The sequence below is a fragment of the Haplochromis burtoni genome, unplaced genomic scaffold, assembly GCF_018398535.1.
Source record: "Haplochromis burtoni strain Fernald_Lab_line unplaced genomic scaffold, NCSU_Asbu1 Contig_2, whole genome shotgun sequence".
Taxonomy (NCBI): domain Eukaryota; kingdom Metazoa; phylum Chordata; class Actinopteri; order Cichliformes; family Cichlidae; genus Haplochromis; species Haplochromis burtoni.
Genome location: NW_024582363.1, coordinates 3,535,581 through 3,559,204, shown reverse-complemented (window position 1 = coordinate 3,559,204; position 23,624 = coordinate 3,535,581). Strand labels below are relative to the sequence as shown.

The window sequence follows — 23,624 nt, the reverse complement described above, 5'->3', positions numbered from 1 at the left end:
GAGATCGCGATTTTCTAACGATTAATCGTGCAGCCCTACTGGAAAGCCAAACAAAACACACATTAAGAGGCTCTAATGCCCATGTCTCAATCTCGCGGCCTATGTCACCTCTACTTGCAGCCCGCATAATGAAAATATTTTTTAAAATTATTGTTCAAAAATTCTTTAATATGAAGGCAATAGGCAGAGTGTTACAGGCATAGCCCTAAAGAATGTAGCCTCATGGGCAGCGTAGCCCAGCTGTAAGTAAGCTGTTAAGACTCAACTGTACACTGTGTTCGTGTTTTTCTCCTAAACAATAAGTTCCGTTGGAGCAGCCTTTCAATGCCTCTCTCTGTCTCTCGCTAGCAAAGTTGACCCAGACAACAAAGTAAAGCTAGTTTTCGGCTACGAGCCCAACACGAACCCGACATATTAGCCAGAGGTCCCTTTACTACGGTTTGGAGCCGCAGACATGTTTTATATACGCGCGGAATAGTTTTCTACACGAGATCGCTGCAAAAAGTGCAGCTTTACCTAATGTCCATCCTACTGTTACTCATTTATATTAAGATTTAAAAATCTAGTTGGTTTTGGTATGGTGAGTAGCCTTCTGTAATAGTAAAAAAACACACAGCAATAGTACATTCATGTAGTTGTAAAAGCATGATCATTGAGTAACGTAACAGAGTGCGTTACAAAATACATTTTGGGGCATGTATTCTGTAATCTGTAGTGGAATACATTTTAAAAGTAACCTTCCCAACACTGGAAGCAGGCATGGTTTTAGAACTACTGACACAACAGGCGTCGAGAGTAGCAATGACAAGCCACATTGACCGTGCGACATTCACATGAGGTTTATATGGGTGCCAAAAGGGTTATTGTCATTTTGCACTAAAGTTATTCATTTTATTTCATATTTAAATTAATTAATACATATTATGAACATTTTGAGCCAGGTAGTTCATTTTTTTAGCAGAGGAACAGTTTAGCAGAGGGCCAAATTTTCATTACCAGATGAATGAAACGGAGCGTTTCAAAAACAGTCGGGCCTGTGGCGTGCATCAAATGATCAGCGATGATTGCCTACAAAGAAACGTCCAAGGAGTGAGTAAATAAAGAGGATAAAATCTTAATCTTTAGAGTGATGAGTCAGTACTTTTCTTGAAATACCAGGAAGCAGGTTTGTCTTGCAGACTAGTTTTGTTGGTCTTATTTATGCCTGTCTTTATCTTTGAGCTCAGTTGTGTTCTTCTACTGGTAAGAATGATTTAAGTTTAGAGATACATCTGAAGACTCAACCTGTTTCACTCAAAGTTAGGAAGGATGAAATGATGGATGTAAGGAAATATCTGCACTGTACAGAGAGCACAGCGACACACTTCCATGTGACTTGCCTGTTGTGGTTTTAATTAACCTGAACTCTGGTATTACAAAGAAAACTCTTCCATTACAGGTTCCAAAAGCAACAACCTTAGTATCACATTTCTGTAGCACAGGGTTATACATGAAGTCATGCCTAGTTGCTGTACCAAATCATATTTTTCCTTTAGGCAGCTGGGAAATATTTAAATTCCACATATTCATCTGTAAATATGATGAATCTAAAATAAGCCTGAATTTTGAATGTCAATTGGTCATTTTAATAACCTGCTTATCGAGTTGCATCTTCACATCCTTCGCTTAGCAGCAATATGCTGCAGAGGAGCATGGTAATGCAAACGGTAAAAAAGCATAAATAACAAAATAAAAGCATTATTTCTGGTCCTTGAGTACAGTGCCAACCTCTTTCAGAATGTTTTACCCTGATGGGTATTAGCCCCCGACCTCATGCTGCATTAGAAAAAAAAAACAACCCTGATTTTTCAAACTGTTTCCCTAAATGCAGTTACACAACATAAACATGAATATACATTATGGCAGAGTTGTTGGCTTTTTTATGTTTTTCTCCCTTTTTTAATGTCCTGTATATGTTTAATTAGAAGGCATAATAAAGTGAAGCCACAGTGTGCCCCTCCTCTGGAGTGATTGCAGAGGGGGCGGAGGAGGAATCTTAACTTATTTTCACTTCGTTTTCACCTCCTCACATTTCTTCATTTCACATGGGCTGGAATCGCCTGCGGCGTTCTCTTTCCCTTCTCCAGAGCAAAGTGAATGTGACTTTTCTAAGGGGGTCACAGGATGCCTGGAGGCCTGTGGGTGTTACTGGACTGTTGCCTGCTCTTAGCTTCACTGAGGGGCTTGTCATAGATTTCATCTCCACAAAAATGAGCCGGGGGCCCTGGCCAGGAGCACAAGCAGCCAACGTTATGAAGGGCCCACGCTGATTATTTCCCTCTGACATCGCATCCTGAGCTTTCCGCATTAATCCTAGACAAAGGCAGCCCTTCAGTGCTGTGCCAGAGCTCAAATTAGGAGCCAGATAATGGCCTTGTTGAGATCCTGTTCTGTTCACTGAGAGGCAGAACTCCTGCTGAAATCCGCTTTTTTTTATATTCCTTTACTCCTGCTTATTTTTTCACTAAACAGACCACCTTTCCACCTTGTTTGGACTGTGACGGAATTCACGTGACACAATTTTGCTTCTTTCCCCGCAGCCCGATCCCCCCTTTCAATCACCTTTAATGTGATGGCGGCTTGGCCGCAGTTGGGCCTGTGCCTGGATGTAGATCGCTAGAAGCTGTGAAATTGATAGCCAGTCAAGACTGGAGTGTCTGTCTCCAGCTTGATCTAGTCTGCAGGAGGGAACAAAGGGGGTCTTACAGGGCTCCTCGGGGTGGATTAGTTCCAAGGAACCAATGGCTGCGGCTGCTGGCTGGCTTGCTGGAAGAGGGCCTGCTGTGGCCCCAGTGGTGGGTCAGCACACAGGCAGAGGGTGCTCAGGCGCACATACTCCAACTCTGCCTCCAGCTTAATTGTCCTGATCCTACAACCCTTACCCAGCTATCTGCACACACAGGTTCAACACAAAAGTCAAGGGTGAGCTACCAGTTTTAGGAGTTTGTGATGACGTGTGCTAGCAAAGGGTGTTTGAAGTTGTATGGCGAAATGACCTTTGGCCTCATGAATGCTTTAACAAGTATAGAATGAAAGGGAATTAACTTTTAGGATCATTACTTCTACACATTACTACTGCATCCTACACAAAAGTTAACTCTATTCCATATTCAATTCTTTTCTCCAGCCACCAACATTTGTATATTGTATGTAAAAGCTGGTAAGATGGTATAGTTAGACTTGAGTTCAGTGAATAAAGGATGAGAGACAGACAAGCCAAAAATAGCTCTGTTTATAATGATTATTCCATGACACCCTCTGTACTCTGTCCTTTAACACATTTAATACGATTTGAACACTTTACTGTTTCATTTCCACCCATTGATTTTTGTATGTTGTGATCTCCTCTCATCTCATATGGTGAATCCTGTCTGAACTGAGTTGCTGCAGTTTTGCTAGCTTATGAGAGGCAGAGGCTCCTCTGTACATCTAAGGTTAGCATTAAAGGTTCTGCGATGTAAACTGTGCCTCAGTGCACAATGTCCTGCAGTGTTAAACATGCTCAGAGCTTTGAAACATCCTTGACACATTTATGAGCTCTGAGTTATCATCCAGGCACTTAGGCCATTTATCACATCAAAGGAAGAGCTTTGTTTGTTGACGTAAAAGCGACAATAGCAGCTAAATTGCCCCAGTTTGTACAGCCACACTGGCTTTCTCCTATCTGTCTCAACCAGGCGCAATGCGAGGGACAAAGGTAGGCGAGCGATTTAATAGTGAGCACAGTCTATTTTTCCATTTGAATTCATTTCACCTTCTTTCTTTGAGGCTGTAGATCAGAAAGAAGGAGTGAGGCAATAGAGTGAGAGGCATGGGGAGAGAGGGGGAAAAGCACAAGGAAAACTGATGCCCTTTCCTCCAGCTAAATTAACAGGAATCACGTGGAAAACAATCTGAGTCTCCAATGAAGGAGGGAGGGGGGGGACCATTAAAATTAGCCCCAAGCTATGGACTGCACCCAATATCACTAAAGCTGCACTCACTACAGATGTGGAGGCTGGCTTACAGGCAAACTATGCTCTGTTCTATAGCTACAATTAAAATCAACCTCGCTGCCAAAAAATAGGAGGGGGAAAGAGGGGGTAGAAAGGCAGACATGGAACATCAAAGACAGATTGAAATGTGTAGTCAGTAATAAGAGTGGTCTCCAAGCCCCGAGGTTCTCCACGGTCCCCTTGTTAATGAGAAATTTTGACCTCTGGTTTGTAAGTTAAACTTGTAATCTCGGTTAATGAAGTAAATCAATCCCAACTCGGGAGTGTTCAGTGTCTCTCCCTTTGCCTTCGCCCGCCAACCTCCCCTCTGTCCTTCTCTCTTGTGCTTTTCTCCTTTGCTTACTCCTCCTCCTCCAATGTCCCTCCCAATGTGCCGCCTGGGAGTAAAATGTCCAGGTCTTCAACCAGACAAACAGGAAACTCTGAGAGTACAAGGCTTCCGGAGCTGGAGGGGGTGTGTAAGGACTCAGAGGACTACGACCAACCAGGCTGTTTGGTTAAGAAGGAGACAGGCCAACCGAATGATTGTAGAAGGCACAGCATAAAGGAAAACACTTGCTCCTCCTCCTCATCGCTTTTTCCTTTCCATCTTTTTCCCTTCTCTGTCCAGAATCTGTTGGGGTTAGTATATGGTTGGAAAGTCGTGGCTACTTGCTAATGTTGAAGGATCAGGGGCAGTAATGAGCAAATATAATGTAGTCACAGCAGCTGCCTCCTGTTTTGTACCTTCCTTTTGCTCCTCTCCGAGTCATACACCAAGTGGACGGTTTTAATGGAAAAGACAGCTAACTTAACCTTCTTGTGGAGCTCTGTTTTTGCCCTTAACCAAACAGAGCCTATTGTTAAATCCACTGGGAGCCTTGACATTAACCCCTGATTAGCTCTTGCATTTATAAGATTTTTTTTCACCTCTAATGCAAGTAAGGGTGGGATCTGAGACGAATGCAACGACTTTAGCATGACTTCTGTGAGGATGCAGTGAAGCATAAGGATTCCTGTGTGAGCTCCCCTTCTCTACATACTACATAAATATGATTAAAGAGGGCACGGAGAGGCTGCTATTGGTTTCATAATGTCAAGAAGATTTTAATGTTAGTTTGACTTTACGTCTCAAGGCAATTCAGTATTTCTACTAGTGAGGACACAAAGGAGACAGAGTTGAGTCTTCCGAATGGTTACAGGGGTTTTTTGGCCAGATGCCATCCATTTTGAGAGCTTTAACACGGTGAACTTAGCCAACTTTCTTTTCCCCTACACAATGCGGAGCACAGTTGTATCCACTAGGATTTTAACATTATGTTCTGTGGGTTAAAGCATTTAAAATACAGCTATATCATGGAAAGACAAAACTGTTGGTTTTTGCTTTAATTATATCAAACACTTTTCTTTCCACTCCCATTCAGTTCCATTGTGAGCTAACGTGAAACATTAAAACATGAAATTCATGTAATCAATAGATATGCAGTTGACCTGAAATGCTTAAAATCATAGTCAGAGGTCCAGCATTTTAGTTCTAGGTAACAATAGACCGATTTGCAAGGGATGGCATACCTCCATACAATAGTCACACTTGTCACATACGTTTGCGAGCATGTCTGGAGTCACTTCAGGCACTGCTGTTGTTATGCAACCTACCGGCAACACCTGAAAGTCACGAATCCCGTCTTTTTAATAGTGCATGTTTCAGTCATTACCGGTGAACAACTGTAGAATTAAAAAACTCTGACATTGGATGATTTTATTATTTATTTTTTTTGATACACCTTGCATGTGTGTTTAATATACACCACGAGAAAATTGTTGTTACCAAGTCTCTGGACTGCTTCTTTGGGGGCCACTAATGTTTGTACTCAGTTTTGTACATGTACATATCCAGCAGATATTGAGATACTGAGAAATTTTGTAAAACCTTTTACTGCTGGAGGTGCTGCAGGAAAGGTCACAGGATCACAAAGTTGTAATTCGGGTTCCTACTTTTTCCCACCATGGTTATATATGAAAATGTTTAACTAGAAATTCAAGAAAAGTCAAGATCATCAAAGTCTTAGGATTAATCCTCTGGGCATTTTATATGCATGTCCAGCATTTAATGGCAGACCAACAGTTTTTGAGACATCTCAGTCAGCACTAAAGGGTCGGAATAGCAAAATGACTACCCAACCATCATTGCCTCACATGAAACCAGTGCTGCTAAGATGATAAATAAGCACAAATTTCTAATAAAGATTTTGATAAACTTCAAAAATTGTTATCTTCTTTATGGCCTCTTGCTTTAGGATAATAGTTATGAATATTTGTGCAGTTGCTTATCCTTTTTTAACCTGATGGCAGGATTAAAATAAACTTTAGTGTACTTTTATTTCTCAATAGCCTGTTTCCTGTTTGTTTCTACACCTCTACATATTTAAACATATTGAACGTATTTAGGGGGCATATAAGATCTTACTCATATGGGTGTATCACCTTCTTTTCTTTTCCCTACAACTACAACCAGTTGATTAAAAAAATAAAAGGTTTAGCTCAATATACTTTACATTGAAAATATAATTATAAAGTTCCAATGTCTTTTTGTTAGTGATTCCTAAATAGAGCATACATCTATACATGTACATGGTAGTTTTAACACAGTAGTCTCCTTATTTAGATAAGAAGCTTCTATATATTCATATTCATGCCAAAGTAGATATCCCCCTCATTTCTGCCTTTAAAACTTTGCCCTGAAATAATGGTTAAATATACAGTTTTGACAACAAAGTTGAGCCCCAGGCACTTAAAAGATACCCATCTTAAAGAAATTAATTACCTCCCTTGTTAATCTTGATATAATTAAATTTCTGAAGAATGAAATTTGCTGCATTTTTTTCCCCCTCCGCCTCGCTGCTATGGAGGCGGACCAGTAATGGCTGGCTCTCTAGCTAGCCTGCTGGCCAGGGACGTGGGGACAGCCTAACATCGTGGGCCCCATGCTGTGCTATACCGCACTGTGCAAACCCACACTCCTCATCCTACGCTTTCACCACTCATAGGGATAGGCAGTGAAAATGCCTCAATCACTCTTTGCCATTCTGTGCTGCTTATATTTCCTCCATCCTGGAGGAGATGGAAACTCCGAGCCTCAAGTTTCTTATTCTTAACATGTGAGAATGGCATCGAATGACTCGAGAACACAAGAGCTGCTAATAAAGTTGTCAACATAGAGCCTCTGAAACTTACATGGTGGAGCCCTGGAGAGGCATACATAGAGAGTTCTTTTTGTTATGGCTCACTTAAGAAACTCCTGTGCCTTTGTGTGACTTACTGTCGTTATTTATAGGACCTCCTGCGATGCTGTTAGATTTAACCCTGATTGCCTTTTGCAGCACAGCACTAGCATTACAAAGGAGGAGTGCATTTTAATGTTGCTATGTATTTAGGTTTGTTGTCATTCACTGTTATTTTATGTGCACTCCATTGTCAGCGGTCTAGGTTTAGGTTTGATCCCGTGGAAAAAAGAAGAAAAATATAGTAAAGATGCTGGTAGGAGGGCAGAAGAATGCCAAGACCAAGACGGGAGGAAGAGTAGCTGTATGTATGGAGATGGCAAACTACAATTGGATGCTAGAAATGCCTGATCAGAGCATAGAACAACAACTTTATGGAGGTGCACATCACGCATCCTGTAAGCAATTCCTCTCCACTCATAGGTCGGTGCTAAATAATTTAGAACAATCTTCACTGTGTAATAGTTGAACTATACTAGTTTGCACTTTCCTATTTTTCTGCCAGAAATAGTTTCTGTGTAACCTACAGACATACATTTACAGTTGTTTGTATATTTAATAATATATGTGGCAATGTATGTGGAAATGAACCCTTGAAATATAAATAATAGCATAAACTGCTTAAAAAGGTAGAAATTGTTAAGTTTAATATAATCTATCATGATAGATATTATTTTTACTACAAATATCACATTATTCTAATGTTTTTAGAAAAATTAAAAATATATTGCTCTTAATCGAGGTAATATTTAAGAACTCCAAGTCACTATTTCTAAAAATATAATTTAAAATGCCTTTATTCTTATAACATGAACATAACAAGTTTCATTGTACAAACCTTCATGAGGGAGTTAAACAGAAATTCTTCCATTTCTTCCAACCTTATTGTGTGTTTTACACTTAAAATGCTATTCGGGGATTTATACGTTTCTGTAGAAAGCAGTATAGAAAGAACAATTAAATGATAATTTATGTGATTTTATCTACTTTCTATTATTAACATGATGCCAATGTCAGTGTCTTTAATTTTCACCTATCATGGTTATTGTCAGTATTATATTAACATCACACTGGTTGAGCAGGTAGGCAGAACTGAACTTGTCCTAATTTTGAAAACAAAACCAAAAACATGTCCTAACACATCTTGGGTGTCAGCTTTACCATAGATAGTTGATGCATATTTTAACCAGCCATGTCGACTCAGTGCCTTTTATCAGCTTAACTGTGAGGTGGATTGATGTTAATTATATTCCCTAACTACTAACTTAGTGATATACATACTATTATTAGTATGTATATCAGTAATCAGTATCAGCAGGTGTAAATTCATATTATTCACGCTTGGTCTACAAAAAAATGTGTACATCTGTAACTAAAACTGAAGCTTCAGATATATTTAAAAAGTTAAAGTTTGAGGCAAAATTGTAATCCAGACAAGCAGATATTTTAGTCCCAGGCTTAAACCGATCAAACAGCTGATCATTACCACTCCTAAAAGCTGCTGCCGTTTTCTACCCACCATAAGTCAAGTTTGACTTTGTTACTGCAACCCATTGAAGCCTTTTTTTGTAACCCCCCTCTCTGAGACAGGCCCTGTTATGGCTTTCAGTTACACAATACCTACCCTTCATAATCTGGATGAACAACCACATGATTTACATGCAGAGAATGTCCGTGCATAAATATCATATCTGTTACAGCTCCCTTGCTGTTCTTCATCTGTTTCATTGTTTTTGTTAAAATGTTGTTGTGATACAGTGTCCTTTATTTTGTATTTTAACAGGAAAACAGAACATCTAAAATTAGCTTCTGAAAATGGTAAAAGAGAACAAACAAGGCGATCCATTAGTGAGGATGGGTTATTGGCTGACTTGCCTCTTCTCATGGCGGCCCATTAAAAGTGGTAATGTCTGCCTGCAGCAGTGCCTGGGGAAGAAGAAGGAGGCCATGGAAGGCATATTTCACATGCATCAGACACTGGAATTAAATAGACCAATGTTCCCTAAAAAGACTGAAGTACATCTCTTTCTGATGTGTGTCCCGGGCAAAAATTCATTGATCTTAGAATGTCCCTTGGCAATTATAAAATATTAAATCCAAGTCGCACTTTTCGGCTCAGCTTAATTTTTTTTTCCTCGCTTTTCACTGCTTTCCATTTGACCAATTTAGAAAAAAAAGTTAGAAATGGATGGCCGTGAAAAAAACGACACTGATAATAAAGGCTGTGCACACTTTCAGATGTCTTTTGTTATGTTTCTGTATTGTTTGTGCAGAACATCTCACATCATTAAATGAATTGAGGTCCCAGCAAAGCTAGGAGTGTCTGAAACATGTCTTATTACACCATCAGAGCTGTGTTAACCAGGAGCACTAGTGATTGAAGCAGACAAGGGAGTTGACTCCCTGTATATGACATCTTCATTTTGAAGCACAAGGTCTTCTGAGTCGCCGATGCCTATTTCAGCGCTCTGGGGACGACAAATATTTGTCAGCTGCTTTCCATTAGGTCTCTGGCCCTTGTGCTCAACTCCCTGGCCTCTTTATGTCCCTCAGAGATTACAGAGGGGGTCTAACAGTTAATTGCCCAAATCATTAAATTTAACATATATCTCAATAAATATAATCAGCCAGCTGTTTGACAAGGTACACAGTTCATTAAGTCCCATTGCTTGTTTGTCGTTTCCCTAATTAAGATTTAGAATCGATCATTGAGTGTGTAATGTACAGTGTAGCTCGGTTTGCACAGGGAGTCTCTCTGCTCAAATGAAAAGGAATGGCATCCGCTTGCTAAAGCTTTACCATTTAGCACACTGACTGCAATGGGAATTAGACATCCTGTGCTAATTAGGGAGGCCAATTAACTGTGAAATTCAGGCATTTTTGACAAATAATCTCAGCAGAGTTCAGACATCACCATGCACATAGATGTTATGAGCCCTGAATGAAGAAAGGATAAAGGCTTATGGCTCTTTCACTGTTTTTGATGTCGGCATGTGTTGCTCCTGTTGATTTTGCATTTTCTTTTTTGTGTCAAGTGTCATTCACTCTAACCTACTGTCTCCCAGGTTGGCTTAATATGTTTTACATGCACGTCTTGTAAATTCCACATTTGCTGCTCAATGGCGTATTCTGAGTTTAATAATGTACTTGACTACGACACAGACGATAGACAAATACAAAACAATCTTGTCTGAATAAGAAAAGAGTTGTAATGACCATAGATTGCTGCTACTTTTAATATTGCCAGGGCTGGCTTTGGTTTAGCCTCTAAGAAGAACAAAGATGCTGCGGTTGGGCATGTTTGGCAACATTTGACCACTTCTCGTTTTTCCAAAAAAAAGGAATTGGCATCATCAGAAAGCCTCAGTGTTTCTGTGCCTCTCATTCCCATTTTGATTCATGATCACATGTATATTTTAGATTGCATAAATTATGTATTTGTTGGACTAATGAACGGCCTCCACTGATAGAACTTTGGGGGAGTTGTGAATAGCTGGCTATGGTCCCTATCGTCCGCATCAGCATTTTGATTACATGTCACGGCATTTCTGAGCAATGAGATGTGGTTTGGCTTTAAAAGGCTTGTCTGGCCTTTGGAGAAATTTTTATATACACATACCACAAGGTCCAGAGAGCCACAGAATGCAAACATACCTCCTGGGCTGGCCTCTGTCACTACACATGATGACTTTGTTGTGTGTTTGCGTATACATTTGTATCGAGGTATGTGCAGTTATGCGTGTGTGGTCTTGACTCATTGACAACTATAAAACAGGCCCCTGCTGTCTTTATTACCTGTTCAGCCGGTCCTAACTGCTTTGTTCCTGCAGTACATAGAAACACATTTACCAGTGCTTGCGTTGGCATTTTCTCTTCACTTGGAATCTAATAGAAAGGCGCCATTACACCATGGAAGGCAATGGCTTTGGGTGCACGCTGAAGCTGTTTGGATACCAGGCAGCGCCGGAGGTGTGTTTGCTGGGCGCCGAAGGGTAGCTCCTGCAGCTGCCCGCCTCAGGTGCAGGAAGAATTGAGTACTTTCTTTTACAAGATGTGTAATTATTATGGCAGACAAGAGTGTGGATTTATACCAAGTCAATATGTAGATAAGCACTATACACACATATATACACACAGCTGCTTGGGAAAGGATGCTGTTGTATGTGGTATAATAAAGCAGGTTGCCAAAATGCTGTGCAGGTAGGAAGTAAGCCTTCTGGGCCTGTGGAAGAGCAATCTGATGGGAGGAATGAGGCCTCCAGAAAAGTGCCAACAGAACCATAATGAGGAGCTCCTTAACTGCGTTGAAATTTTGCAAAGCTGCCAACCATTTTTACCCCGTTTGCCTCCCACACATCTGGATTTTTTAAATTAATTGCATATTACTCTATACGATTTGAATTTCGACAAGTGTCACATACCATATTGTTAGTCAAAAGACTTTTTTGCTTAACAAAAAAACTAGTAGAAGTACAATATAAGTCGGGCATTTTACTGTAACTTTACTGTAAGTTGATTTAACACCATAAATCCCCAGACTGGTAAAGAGATTTGTTTCAGAATAGCTTAGAAAACTTTGGCAGCTTCTCCCCTTCAGCTTTTTGGATAAAAAACAATGACACTGGGGGTCACGAATGTTCACAGAGACACTCTATTTAAGTTTTGGTTCGTCTTTCTGGGCCATCTATATAAAACATGAAACTCCACTCTTTCCCCTGAAGAGCGTGGATTTTAATCAGACCTGCTCTTCAGACAGCCATTTTCCTGCTGCTCATCTTAGCAGGCGCTGCATCAGGTGCACGGGGACCAGTGTCAGCAGCACGGGAGCGAGCCTGTGATGGCTAAGTGATGTCAAAAATGGCCCCATTAATGTCAATTTAAGATCAAGGGCCGATTCATAGCGCGAACCTCTGCCATAGATGTGCTCTCTAAAACCCTACATCTGCAAATCTACTGTGGCTCCTTGGTGTGTTCCTTTTCTTGTAAGTGAAATGTGTCACTGCTCATATGAGGATTTATGTGAAGACTGACAGCTCAGGATACAGCACATGTCTGCCGAGCAGCGGGAACTGTTGTGCTGCTTTTCGTGTCTCATCCTGTGCTTGAGTCAGTGTCTGTTATTGCGCATGGGTTCTGTGTTATTCAGTGCCATGCTATTTTGCTAGTGTACCATTTTCCCTAATTAGGCCATTTGCAGGATGCGTTCTTCTTAGTATGGTCATTTATGTTTGATACCATTCTGAACCGATAGGCTTTTGTTAACTGGTTATTCCTATTTGGAACGTTTCGCAAAGACATCAAAGGGTGGACCACAAGCCTCATTTGGCAACTTCTCCCAGCTATCCATCGGCTGCAAAACACCCCGGTGCCTTGATTATTAACTCAGTCACCACCCTCTCATTCAACTTGAATTAAAAATTAAAAACCAGCAGAAATGACAGTGCCACACCATTGAAAGTAAAGTGTGTAAAACCAACAAGGGCTCATTAGCGAGTAGTTCTGAAGACAAGCATTCTGACTAGAGACTCATTACACTTCTCCTATTTTAACTCTAATTGGGTTCATTTTATATATGAAACGCCTTGAATATTTAATGCTGAAAAAGTTCTACTTCTGATACTTTATGTAGCCAAAGATACTTGGCCTGTGTTAATTGTCCAGGTTATCAGGGAGGCTGTTAGCAGTTTCGTAGCCACTTGTGCCTCACTATAGAAAGTGCCAGAGAAGCAAGACATTGAACACATTGCTTGGTGGGTTATTGGTTGGATTATGATCTTCAGACAAATAAAACTGATTTATTAATCACAACAGCAACAAACGCACCATCTGGATCCTAGTTATGTTAGCTGTTCTGCTGGTGTACTACTCTGGTTGTGGACAATATGGCTTTCCTGTCATTTAGCAGATAATAATTGGCAATATGTGAACAAATGTTATTACCCCCAAATCCTAAGCGGGGTTGCCAACTTAAGCTACAAAGCCCCACCTAATAAAGCCTTTGTACTATTTAACAAGTTGTTCAGCTAGCCAGGCTTAGAGCATTTTAATTAAAAAGATTAAAAACGGTGTTATGGTTTCTTCCTCTAGTTGCCTTCACAAAATCTTTTGTTTCTCTCAGGTTGAAAAGAAAGAGAGAGGGGAAACAAAAGCAAGATTGTGTTTCCAGGCAGGAAAGTTTGAAGTTCTTTGTTTGGAAGTAAGGTTCCGGGTGCAGCAGACTGTTTAGCTTGGTGACCCTGTGACTGTCTTCTGAGGAATTGTATGAGCAGCCCTGCAGAATAGTGCTCCGGGGTCGGCTTTCATCTTAGCAGTAACCTGTGGACTCAGGGCGATGGAATTGCAGCTTTGTCAGTACACTACTAATTAGAAAATTCCTGACCTCGAGCAAGATGTTTTAATTATGTGTTGTGTCAACGAGTTTGCAGATTTAATCCACCGTTGATACACACTCAAGTGTGCAAACTGTGTCGCACATTGTAGTAGATCAAGTGGAATGGAGCACTTTTTTTTCTACTTCGTCTTTCTCTTCCTCGTGTAACCTTACGCCTTTCCTGCACCGTGTTATTCAAGAGCCATCACATGCTTAAGTAGCCAAATTAGACGTGGAGTTAATGTGTTAGCTCGTGAAAAAGCTGGTCTGATTCGCTTTGGTTGTGGGAGGCTGAACAATGTGACAGTATTGTGCTGGGTGTGAGCTCTCTGTTGCAGTGAGTCAGTGTGAGGGAAGGCAGGAAAGGGTTAAACAGAAATTGAGCGGGGATGCTGGGGGCAGCAGTGCTGCAGAACATAGCAGTGTTCGTGCGAAGGCAAGTCATTTCCCGAAACACTGCAGACACATGGCCTGCGGCGCTCTAAAACCTTTGGAGACCAAAATGGCTTGCAGGAGTTAGAAGTAATAAGGTGTTTTTTTGCCTTCTTTCTCCTTGACTGAAATTCTGCACGGTTGCTATGCATTGCCATGGAGCTGTGTAGCTGTTTTTATGGTTTATGTGGGTATTAAGATGCTCTGCAACTGGCCATTTTTGAGATTTGTTGTTGTTTAGTTGTGAAGCAAATGGAAGTTGTTTGTTTTGAAAGTAATTCCCTCATCCTTTTTGCCATGATCAGAATGCTAGACCTCACTCCTGTCCCATTGTGTTTTACCCTTTATTCTTTTAGTTTTTCTTTCTACTGTTCACAAAATGACAAATTAAAAATAACATGTTTGTGACAAGAAAAGAAATATATAGCAAATGGGCTTCACTCGCCTCCATTTTTGAAAGCATGGCGACACTGGCTGCCTCTTATTTAGAAACCTCTGATAGGAACAAAGGCCATCTGCGTCAGTGCATGAACATAAAGCTGTGGTATTAGTCCATTCTGACCTCTGTGATTATTGGTGGACTGAACCAAAACCCTTTTCATCCTTTCCCCTGGTTCTGTTAATCTTGGCTGCCTTGTCTGCTTCAAAGGGGAGCTCCGGCATATAATCTGGGTATGTACATCTGTGAATTATTATTCTAATTCTTTATACGTTTATTAGAGCTGAATAAACTCCACATCAAATACATCACTCGGGCAATGTCAGAAAGCCTGGGGCAAATCAGCCGACATCTGTTAACTCTTTCAAAATGGCCTCATCCAGCATGTCTGTGGGCGTAGAAGAGCGAGAAAAGGGAGAGGCGAGAGAGAAAGTCTCTGTTGCTGATTAATGGCGCCCGGAGAAGAGGCGTTTCAGGCCGAGTGTGGAGATGAAGCGGGGCTGCACTCCCACGGCTGGGCTACACACTGTAAACACTGAAGGGACGAGGCAGCGTTCCCCAACTGAAATGCAGCATGGAGGAAAACATGTGGGAAAGCTTTGCATCCTGGCACATAGTCAGTCAACCAGGCAGTCAGTTAGTCAGCCCTTCAGTCAGTAAATGAGTCGGTCGGTCAGTGAGTCAGTCAAGCTCTGAGCCAGTCAGCCCAACAGTCAGGTCTTCAGTTTGTCAATCAGCAAATCTGCGAGGCCTTCAGTCAACCAGCATGCATGATAGTTTGTCAGCACATCAGGTACTCATCATGTGGGGAAGCCCAACAGGAGTAGGACCTGCAAGCCAATTTAAAGGATCTAAACACCTAATGCAAATATAATTGGAGCACTAAATCATGACTTTGTGCTCTTAAGAGTGACCAAAATATGAAAGAGAAAATTTTCATAACTAAATAGCAGCTATCGTTAACTTCCGCCCAGTTTTTAGCTTTAAAACACTACTTGGTTTAGCTTTTGCTTCGCTTATTTGTCTATGTTATCAGCAGTCTATCATTGTTGTTCTATATATGTCCTCATTGCCTGAGGCTTAGACATAAGAGCTATCTCACCACCAAAGTAAAAGATAAATGTTGTATTATGAACAGCTTCTATTTTTCTTAACCAAGAGTCTAGTATTTGTCTTTTAGCATGACAGCTAAGCGGTGTTTTCTCCTCATGTTGCAGTTTTAGTTAATACAGCGTGATTGTTAGTGTGTTGTCGCACACTGGTACATACAGTACACCCTCTCTCACCACCCAGCCTCTGTCTGCAACTTCTGCCGTGAGGAGTGGAGTGCTGAGACAGCAGGTTGGACTGTGCAGGGCCGAGCAGCTCTGCGTGCCTGGCAAAGTGGGCCATTAACCCACCGCCCTAAGGTGTGACCTGGGCCAAATCCAATATTGGCTTCGGCATCAAGGCACAGGTGCCACTCAGGGTTCAAAGACACAGATCAGCAAGAAACCCACCACCACCGCTACCCTACCCCCTTTCCCTTAAACAGTAAAGGACTGAATGTAAATTGCATACACATACAAGCACCACTACTGTTACTGTTCAACTGGAGAAAATAAGTCAAAAATAAGGGCAAGATTAAGAAAGACAGAGAGTGTAAATAGAAATATGAATTGAAAGTAAGTTTAGCAAAATATGAATTAATTTTAGTTCTGTCAAAGTTAAAGTGAGTTTTGCAGTCCATATATGATCTGATAATCTGAAATTGTGATTTGCTGACTTTGTCCTTTCTAGTAAAATATACTTTTTTTCCACGAATCTCTGATTATCATATAAAAGTAGAAAAAAAAATTAATGTCCAAACACACCAGCCTTGTCATTTTCATGAAATCTGTCCTCACTCATAATTTTATAATTGCATTGGGACTTAAGAAGATAATAACACTAAATAATACAAGCCTTGTATTTGTTGTTACCTTTGTCATTATCTTGAAATCTGTGTGTTCTGCCAAACTGTCTGCTCAGATGAAACAGTGGGTTTCTCTACTAAACAAACAAATAAAAGATAAATGAAGGAACATGTGGAACAGTTTTAATATGTTCCAGTTCACTCTTAAAATCACAGTGATACCAGCGTGTTGACGTGGCTATGCACCATTCTTGGTTTAAAACGATGTTAGATTCAGGTGGTCTCTAGTCATTGTTTAGGGAAAATCAAATCTCCTCTCCCATATAAATCAGTTAGAGGGGATGAACTGTCAAACTTACGAAGGAAATGGAGTGTAACAAGTTGAAAATTCTGTCTGGTATCAGGCCATATTTATTGTGAATAACTTCTGTAAATCTTACTTCAGTCATTTAAAGTATGCATTCATGTTCTATTTATAAATCTAATCTGAAGTTTAGCTTCACAAGAAATTGCTGAAACTATTTTTTGCCTTATTATAGGGTCACAACCCAAGAATGTGCAGGACTTGTCCTGTGCTTCAGTGCCTCTCTCATTATTTTCCACTTAGTGTGTTATGCTAATTGCAAGATAGATAAAGCACATTTAGACGTGCTTTTTCTGCTTTTTCGTGCATTCGCATATGTGCTGGAAACCACAGGGAATTAAATAGTGTAACATAATGTGTCTGGACCATTGGCGCGTTGTCATGTATGTCAACACACTGTCGCTGAAGACCAGAGCCAGCAAAAGAGGCCTTATTACAGACGAGCTTTAAAGCCTCTGCTCTCCCCTCCTCAGGTTCTATCCACCGCACTCTCTGTGTTTTTTCTGTCTGTCCCCCGCTCCAAACAAGTCAAATGTCTGAAGAGATGTATCGAAGTATCCCTGCGCATTCTGTACGATGGATATGTCATATGACATAATGCCTCCGAGCGCCCATCACAGATAAAATGACAGATGCTGTTTTTTGCCTCATGGATCTTTCTTGGCCAAGCTGATTTTGAGATTTTCCTTTTTGCTGTACTCCTCTGTCTGTCTTTGTGACTCTGCTCTCGTACTCTTTCCTCTGCTCACGTTTTCTTTTTATCCACCATGACCTTACAAAAGTCTACCATTTTGTTTTTTTTTATTGAATTTCAAACACAATTACAGTGTAATTGCTAGACAAGGAGCGAATAGTCATTGATGTCTCACTTCCCTTTCTAACTGACACTCCACCATCTGCTTTGTTTAGCGGTGGTGTTTACCATGCCCATCCCTCTCCTCCCTCCTCTGCAACATTATTTCCTGTGTGTACTGGTGAGAGGCATTGGTCTCCATAGATACTGACAACAACATACCACTGTTTGGGTTGTTGGCATTCCTTATGACGACAGCATATAAAGACAGAGGGGAGAGGAGAGGCTGTTTTGAGTGAATTCCTCTATAAGCGCTGGACTTTCTGCCTGTATTATTTCAATCACTTACGACTGCCCTTGTCCCCAAAGGGAATAAGGCATTCTGGGATCTGCAGTGCACTACCTGTAGACCATGATCTGTCTGTGCTTTCTGCCTCCCTCCACCCCACCATCACCCACTTTAGCCACTGCACCACCCCAGCACTGACTGCCAGCCTGTGGCCAGTGCTGCCCATCCATCTAGGTGGATGGATGGCTTTGATTGGTAAAATCTGTGGCCCTGTCATCAACCTTACTTGTGAGTGGCAGTAATTGGCATGGCAGTAGGCAGGCCCATCTTTCACGTGTGGTCAGCTATGATTGACCTGATTAAAGTGGGGTTGCTCCCCAAAGTGAGGGTCTGGTGTGCCCCAGGGTGCTGAGGAGCATGCTGTACCCACTTGCCCCTAGATGTGGTTGAGGTAAGTTGGCAGGAGAAGTGGCCTGGCTAGCCTCAATCATCATACAGCTTCCAAAAAGGGACAAAATGTGTTCTAAGGGTAATTTGAGACAAGGCATCATCATACATTGTACACAAACACAAGCATATGAGGGGGTGGGTACTGGAGGGACTTTGGTTTTGTTCTTGTAAATTCATACCCATCATATGTTTGCAGTTAAGGCCTGTCTGTACTCTGTGTTTACAGAGTGGTGCAATCAATGTAATTATGAGAGGGTGTTCCTGACTGAAATGTCTGTCTTATTTCTCTGTGCCTGGGTGAAAAGTGGGCACTCGCTGGATTTGTTTCCCAGTGTTTCTCATTTCCAAATGTAAATGCATCTCTTGATTTGTATCAGCCTCTGTATACACTCCCTGTTTTTTTATCGTTCTCCTTTTTCCTGGATCAAATACAAACAACAAGGTCTCCATTTCAGACTGGAACGTCAGCTAAGATCTATGTCAGCAGAGTTGTTTATTTAGAGGAAAAATCTGTTCATAGTCCAGGCAATGTAAAGAGCCATAAAACATACATGAGCAAAAATGTGGCCTTTGGTGCATGTTGCCAATGTTTTGTTTTGTAAGTTTAAAGAATTTTCTTTTTTGAACATTTGCCTGCACCTGAAGATCTGGACATTATTAGTGTGTCTTTTGATCTCATCCAGCTCTTCAAGACAGATTATTTTTCTTTATTGGAGGTGTATACTTGCTTAGAGGCCACATTCCTTACTATTGATACTGTCAATGTGTTTGCCATTGAACAAAGATTACTTTATTTTCTGAATGGAAACCACATATTGCTTGACTCTAAACAGTTTTGTGTTTCACTATAGAAACTGTTCCAAAGACTTACAGAAAAGAAAGTGAGGGAAAAACTCTTAGTAAAAGGAACAATAAAAAAAAGTCATACTGAGTTTGGGGTTTGTGTTGAGGTCACAGCATGGTGGTGCACTGATAGGAGGTGGTATACAGGGCTTTGCAGACCCATATGTACATGTTGTAGCTGTAGCTGCACTGTCACCAAGGGACAGTGTCAAAAATACGTAGAACAACCAGTAAACTGGGCTACTCTAGGTTAAGCTGGGAGTTTAGTTTAGCTGTAAAAAAAAAAAAAGCCATACAAAAAGCTTGTTTGCAGTGAGGTGAAACCAAAAATAATGAAAACTGTCTATATTTGAGCTATATGCTATCTTTGATGTCTTTTTTGCAATTTGTCTTCTTTGTGGTGGACTTTACTGTCTGTCCCATTCTGTTCAAGCCAACCTTTCAACCAGTTGGCCATCTGTTATGCTTTTGGCCTTTTAAATGAAAAAAAAAAAACAACCATCCAATGGCAACAGCTACATTACATGCAATGTAGCTGCCGCATTAGTTGAATTCCCACAATCCCTCTCTTTGCATAGCCAAAGTACACAAACAGACACCAATGTGGGATCAAAAATTGATCATTACACACCACGATTTAACTTATCACAATTTGCCATTCAAAAACAAAAGTATTCTCTTCTCTTTTTAGCTGCATGATTCCTACAAAATCACAAATGAGTTGCTAGAAAGTAAAATACGATTGAGTAAATCTGTCGTCAACCTATCAGTTTGCGATTAAATGTGGTCAAGTGGGCAATTGCATGGTCTCTGTGTGGCCATATGGCAATTAACTGTGATAAATTAATGCAAAATTGCAAACCTCTTTATCTGCTGAATGGCATAGGCACATGGCAAGCTTCTTGTTATATAGAAATATAACAAAAATACAGCCAGCTGGCAACCAGTTGAGTTGAGTCCCCTTTTTGCAAAGAGACACATTGCGATGTGCTTATCAGTGCAGACGGAACCAGATTTACTGCAAAATATTTGCAATCTGTTTGCCTTTATAAATTAAACGTCAGTTATTTGCAAATCTTTGTCAATCTGTCTGAAAGTAATTGCAGTCTGACTGAGTCGGACTGTAGTAATTCAGAGACAGGCTGCCTACCCCCAGGCGACCCATGCAGTCGCCTCACAATTCAAAGTGGCTGCCCAGAGCTTGAAGGTTTTGCATGTGTAATGTCTGGGCAATCAGTTGATCATCCAAACTCTTTGGTGATGAAATGCACACAAAAAAAATCAATATTGACCACCAACTTTTCTTAGTTACAAGGGGACCGTTATGTTTTTACTGTAGTGTGACTAAGCCATAATGTCAGCCTGCTACAATGCTCACATTCTAAGATGCAAGTTGCATTTGTTTAGAAAGCATGGATCCACTGTGTCATAAAAGAGACCTTTCAATTTGAGTTTTATTTTAGGGGAAGAAGTCACAAGAAACAAAATCTAGCAAGTTTGCCTTGTCGAGATGCAGCTCTCAACCTCAATATGAAAGCTGAACCATTATGGTATAAAAGTTGATGTTAGCTCGCGATACATGTTTGAAATGCAAAAGTAAAAGGGTTCAAAACGGCAGCAATCCAAATGTAGTAGGAGTGCTGGGAACAGTGTATGGCTGCACAAGGAGATGACCTTGAAGTGTTTAGTGCTTTTACTTAAATTGGATGAGGGTTTTACTGTTTTACTGCTGCAGAACTGCAGAACCTGGCTTTTACATGGATAATATAGCACTTGATGAAAAGCATCGACATATCGTATGAGTTATTTCATTTCACCTTTCGACCTCTGCATTGTCTCCAGGTTTCCGGCAGTACGGCAGGCTCCCCAGCCAGCTCATCCGCCCCATCCACCTCATCACGCCAGTATACACGGCAGCGCATCACTCGTGTCAACCTCAGGGACTTAATTTTCTACATGGAGCAGGAGAGAGAGACCGCCCACTCGCTCCTCCTTTACCGTGCCCTGCTCAAGTAGCCTCTGCTCCGCTCAGCGCCCACCTCAACCACCTCCTCCTCCTTCCCAGCCACGTGCCTTCAGATCAGGTCTAATGTTTCAGCTCTGTGTCTCCATATGTATTGTAGTGTGATGTTTGATGTAGCTTTTAATAACAAGAAAGAAAGTGAGAGAGATATAGACAGAAAAAAAAATAAAAATAAAACTGGTGTTCCGTGTCTTCTCCTTTAGCTTCACAGTGTGTAGTTAGATCATTCAGTTTAAGGGCCCCATCATTTCCTATTGCTGAAGTTGGATTTGCCAGAGGAATTATGTGTTTACGTCATAGGACTTGACCAAGACCTTCTTCCATGTTTGTTTGACATTCTTGGCAGAAGCTTCAGTGAACCACCTTAAAGTAGAAATTTCCTTGGCTAAGAAAATATAATAGCATATTGATACAGCCTACAATATTATCCATGAGTTATTTGTTGAACACAGTTCAATGAATGTAGTCTAGCTGAACCTAATAAGTGGGACTTTACAGATTTCTAGACCAACTCATGATTCTGAAACATCCAGATTCCAAATAACAGCAGTAAATTCAATTTCCTTACTATATGTGTAAATAGTTCTTTTTGAATTATTTTACAGCATGTATATTTTTATCACATGTAAGCTTTGTAAGAAAAGGAATAATCCATGTGTCAATATTATGAAACCTAATGTTTTGTACAACCATGTGCTTTGAAAGAGTCAAATTTAGATGGTATATTCTGTAGAGTGTTGTTACAAAGGAGACGCCTCTTGAGCCTTCTTGAAAGGTCATTTAACAAAAAAACACATACGGCACTATGTGACACCAGTTTCAGACTGGTTTCCCTTGTTGAGTGAGTCAGTATTTTTTTAAACACATAATGTGAACATTGTTTTATGACTAGCTGTTTGTAATTTGTCTTATGGTATCATGCCCACAGTAATGGTTTATGAAGGTCAATTTTGCTGTTATTCTGAGTGCATCAGTGGCATGGGAGAATGAAAACAGACATTCCTCTATCATCCACGTTCATAGTTCTTTCTGCACATTACTGATGTTTGGCAAAAACACTTTTTAACTATTTCAAAGCAACCCACACCCTCACTTAATTAATTGAATGGCCAAATTAATCCATGAGATGTTTTAGTGCACAACATTTATATTTCTGTGACATTTGATCCAAAATATAATGTCACAGCAACAAACTAATGGTAAACTGAAGCAAGCGGCTCTGATTTGTTTCTGTTGTTGTCTTTTCTGCAATATCACTGACTGAAGAACACTATTTGACCAGAAAGTCCTTTTTACATGTCTTGCATTTTCGTCATATTACTTTCATCCCCCCATTCATTATGGGTTTTTGTTGTTGTTTGTTTTCTCTATTTAACTAAACATCTTGGCCTCTATGCAGCTTTTCTTGTCATATTGAAATTTATTTAAATATGGATGACATTTGCAAAAGTCGTGCATTGTAAATTTTGACGGCACTTTTTTGATATCTATTTTACCTGACAACTGAAAGCTGTCATTGTATAATAGCAAAGAAACAGTATTTGCCACTTTCTGTCAAAAGACACTTATTTTTTAACAATTAATATATTTGTTCTGTTCTGCTTTTTTTTTAGATTGGCTTTTATGCTCAACACATTTTCATAAACTTTATCTCTAAAATGCCATGTTTTAAAAACAAGCACAACAGTACTTATTGTAGTGATTTCAGATGATTTTATGAATTATTTCTATGGTTTCCGGTCGTTTCACAGGAGGGCATTTCTACTGCTACTGCTACTACTACTCCTAGAACAACAACAACTGCTACTACAGCTTTTTAGCCAAAATATTAGGACAATATTCCTGTGTAAACAGATGGAGGAAATACATTTCAGTGTAAGGATGATTTGTAAATATTGTTTACAAAACTATGTGTTTATTAGAACCACGTTATTTTTGGTAAACTCTTGTATATATCTTGAAAATTTCCTGTTTGTGTGAAAAACAATACTTATGTATTTGTACCTATTTTGTAAAGGAATAAATAAGCTGTTTACTAAACTGAAAAGACGACTTTTTCCAGTTTCATCTTTGTATCATTCTAGCAGCGTATGCATAAACATATTTTGTAGGTAGGAGTTTTTTTACTCTAAAATGTCTCTAAATGCAAATAATAAAACAACTAAGCAATGTGTTCACCTCTTAGATTTTCAAGGGAGAATGAGCTATGCTGTTTTTTTTTTTTTTACCAAAGTCTACTACTAATTCAGCCTGCTTCATTTCCATTTCTAACATTGCACATGCTAAGTACAAACTGAGTCAAGCGCTGCTGCTCAACTATGAAAAGTCCCTCTAGGTTTCTGCTGCTAATTAAGCAGAAGCATTTTCGAAAAGACCAAACCGTTTAACTCAGTGCAAAATATTGGGGTTTAGGAGCATATTGGTTTTTTCAGG

General features: G+C 40.2%; 1 protein-coding gene across 2 annotated transcripts in view; it reads left to right on the top strand.

Annotated features, from left to right (window-relative positions):
* Window positions 1–23,241, top strand: part of LOC102302272 (transcription initiation factor TFIID subunit 4) — a 94,971-nt gene extending 71,730 nt beyond the window's left edge. For both annotated transcript variants that reach the window (XM_014333477.2, XM_014333474.2), the window contains one exon: window positions 21,011–23,241. In XM_014333477.2, coding sequence (XP_014188963.1) covers window positions 21,011–21,184 — 174 coding nt within the window. In that variant the 3' untranslated portion in view covers window positions 21,185–23,241. The remainder of the gene's footprint in view (window positions 1–21,010) is intronic.
* The last annotated feature ends 383 nt before the right edge of the window (window positions 23,242–23,624 follow it).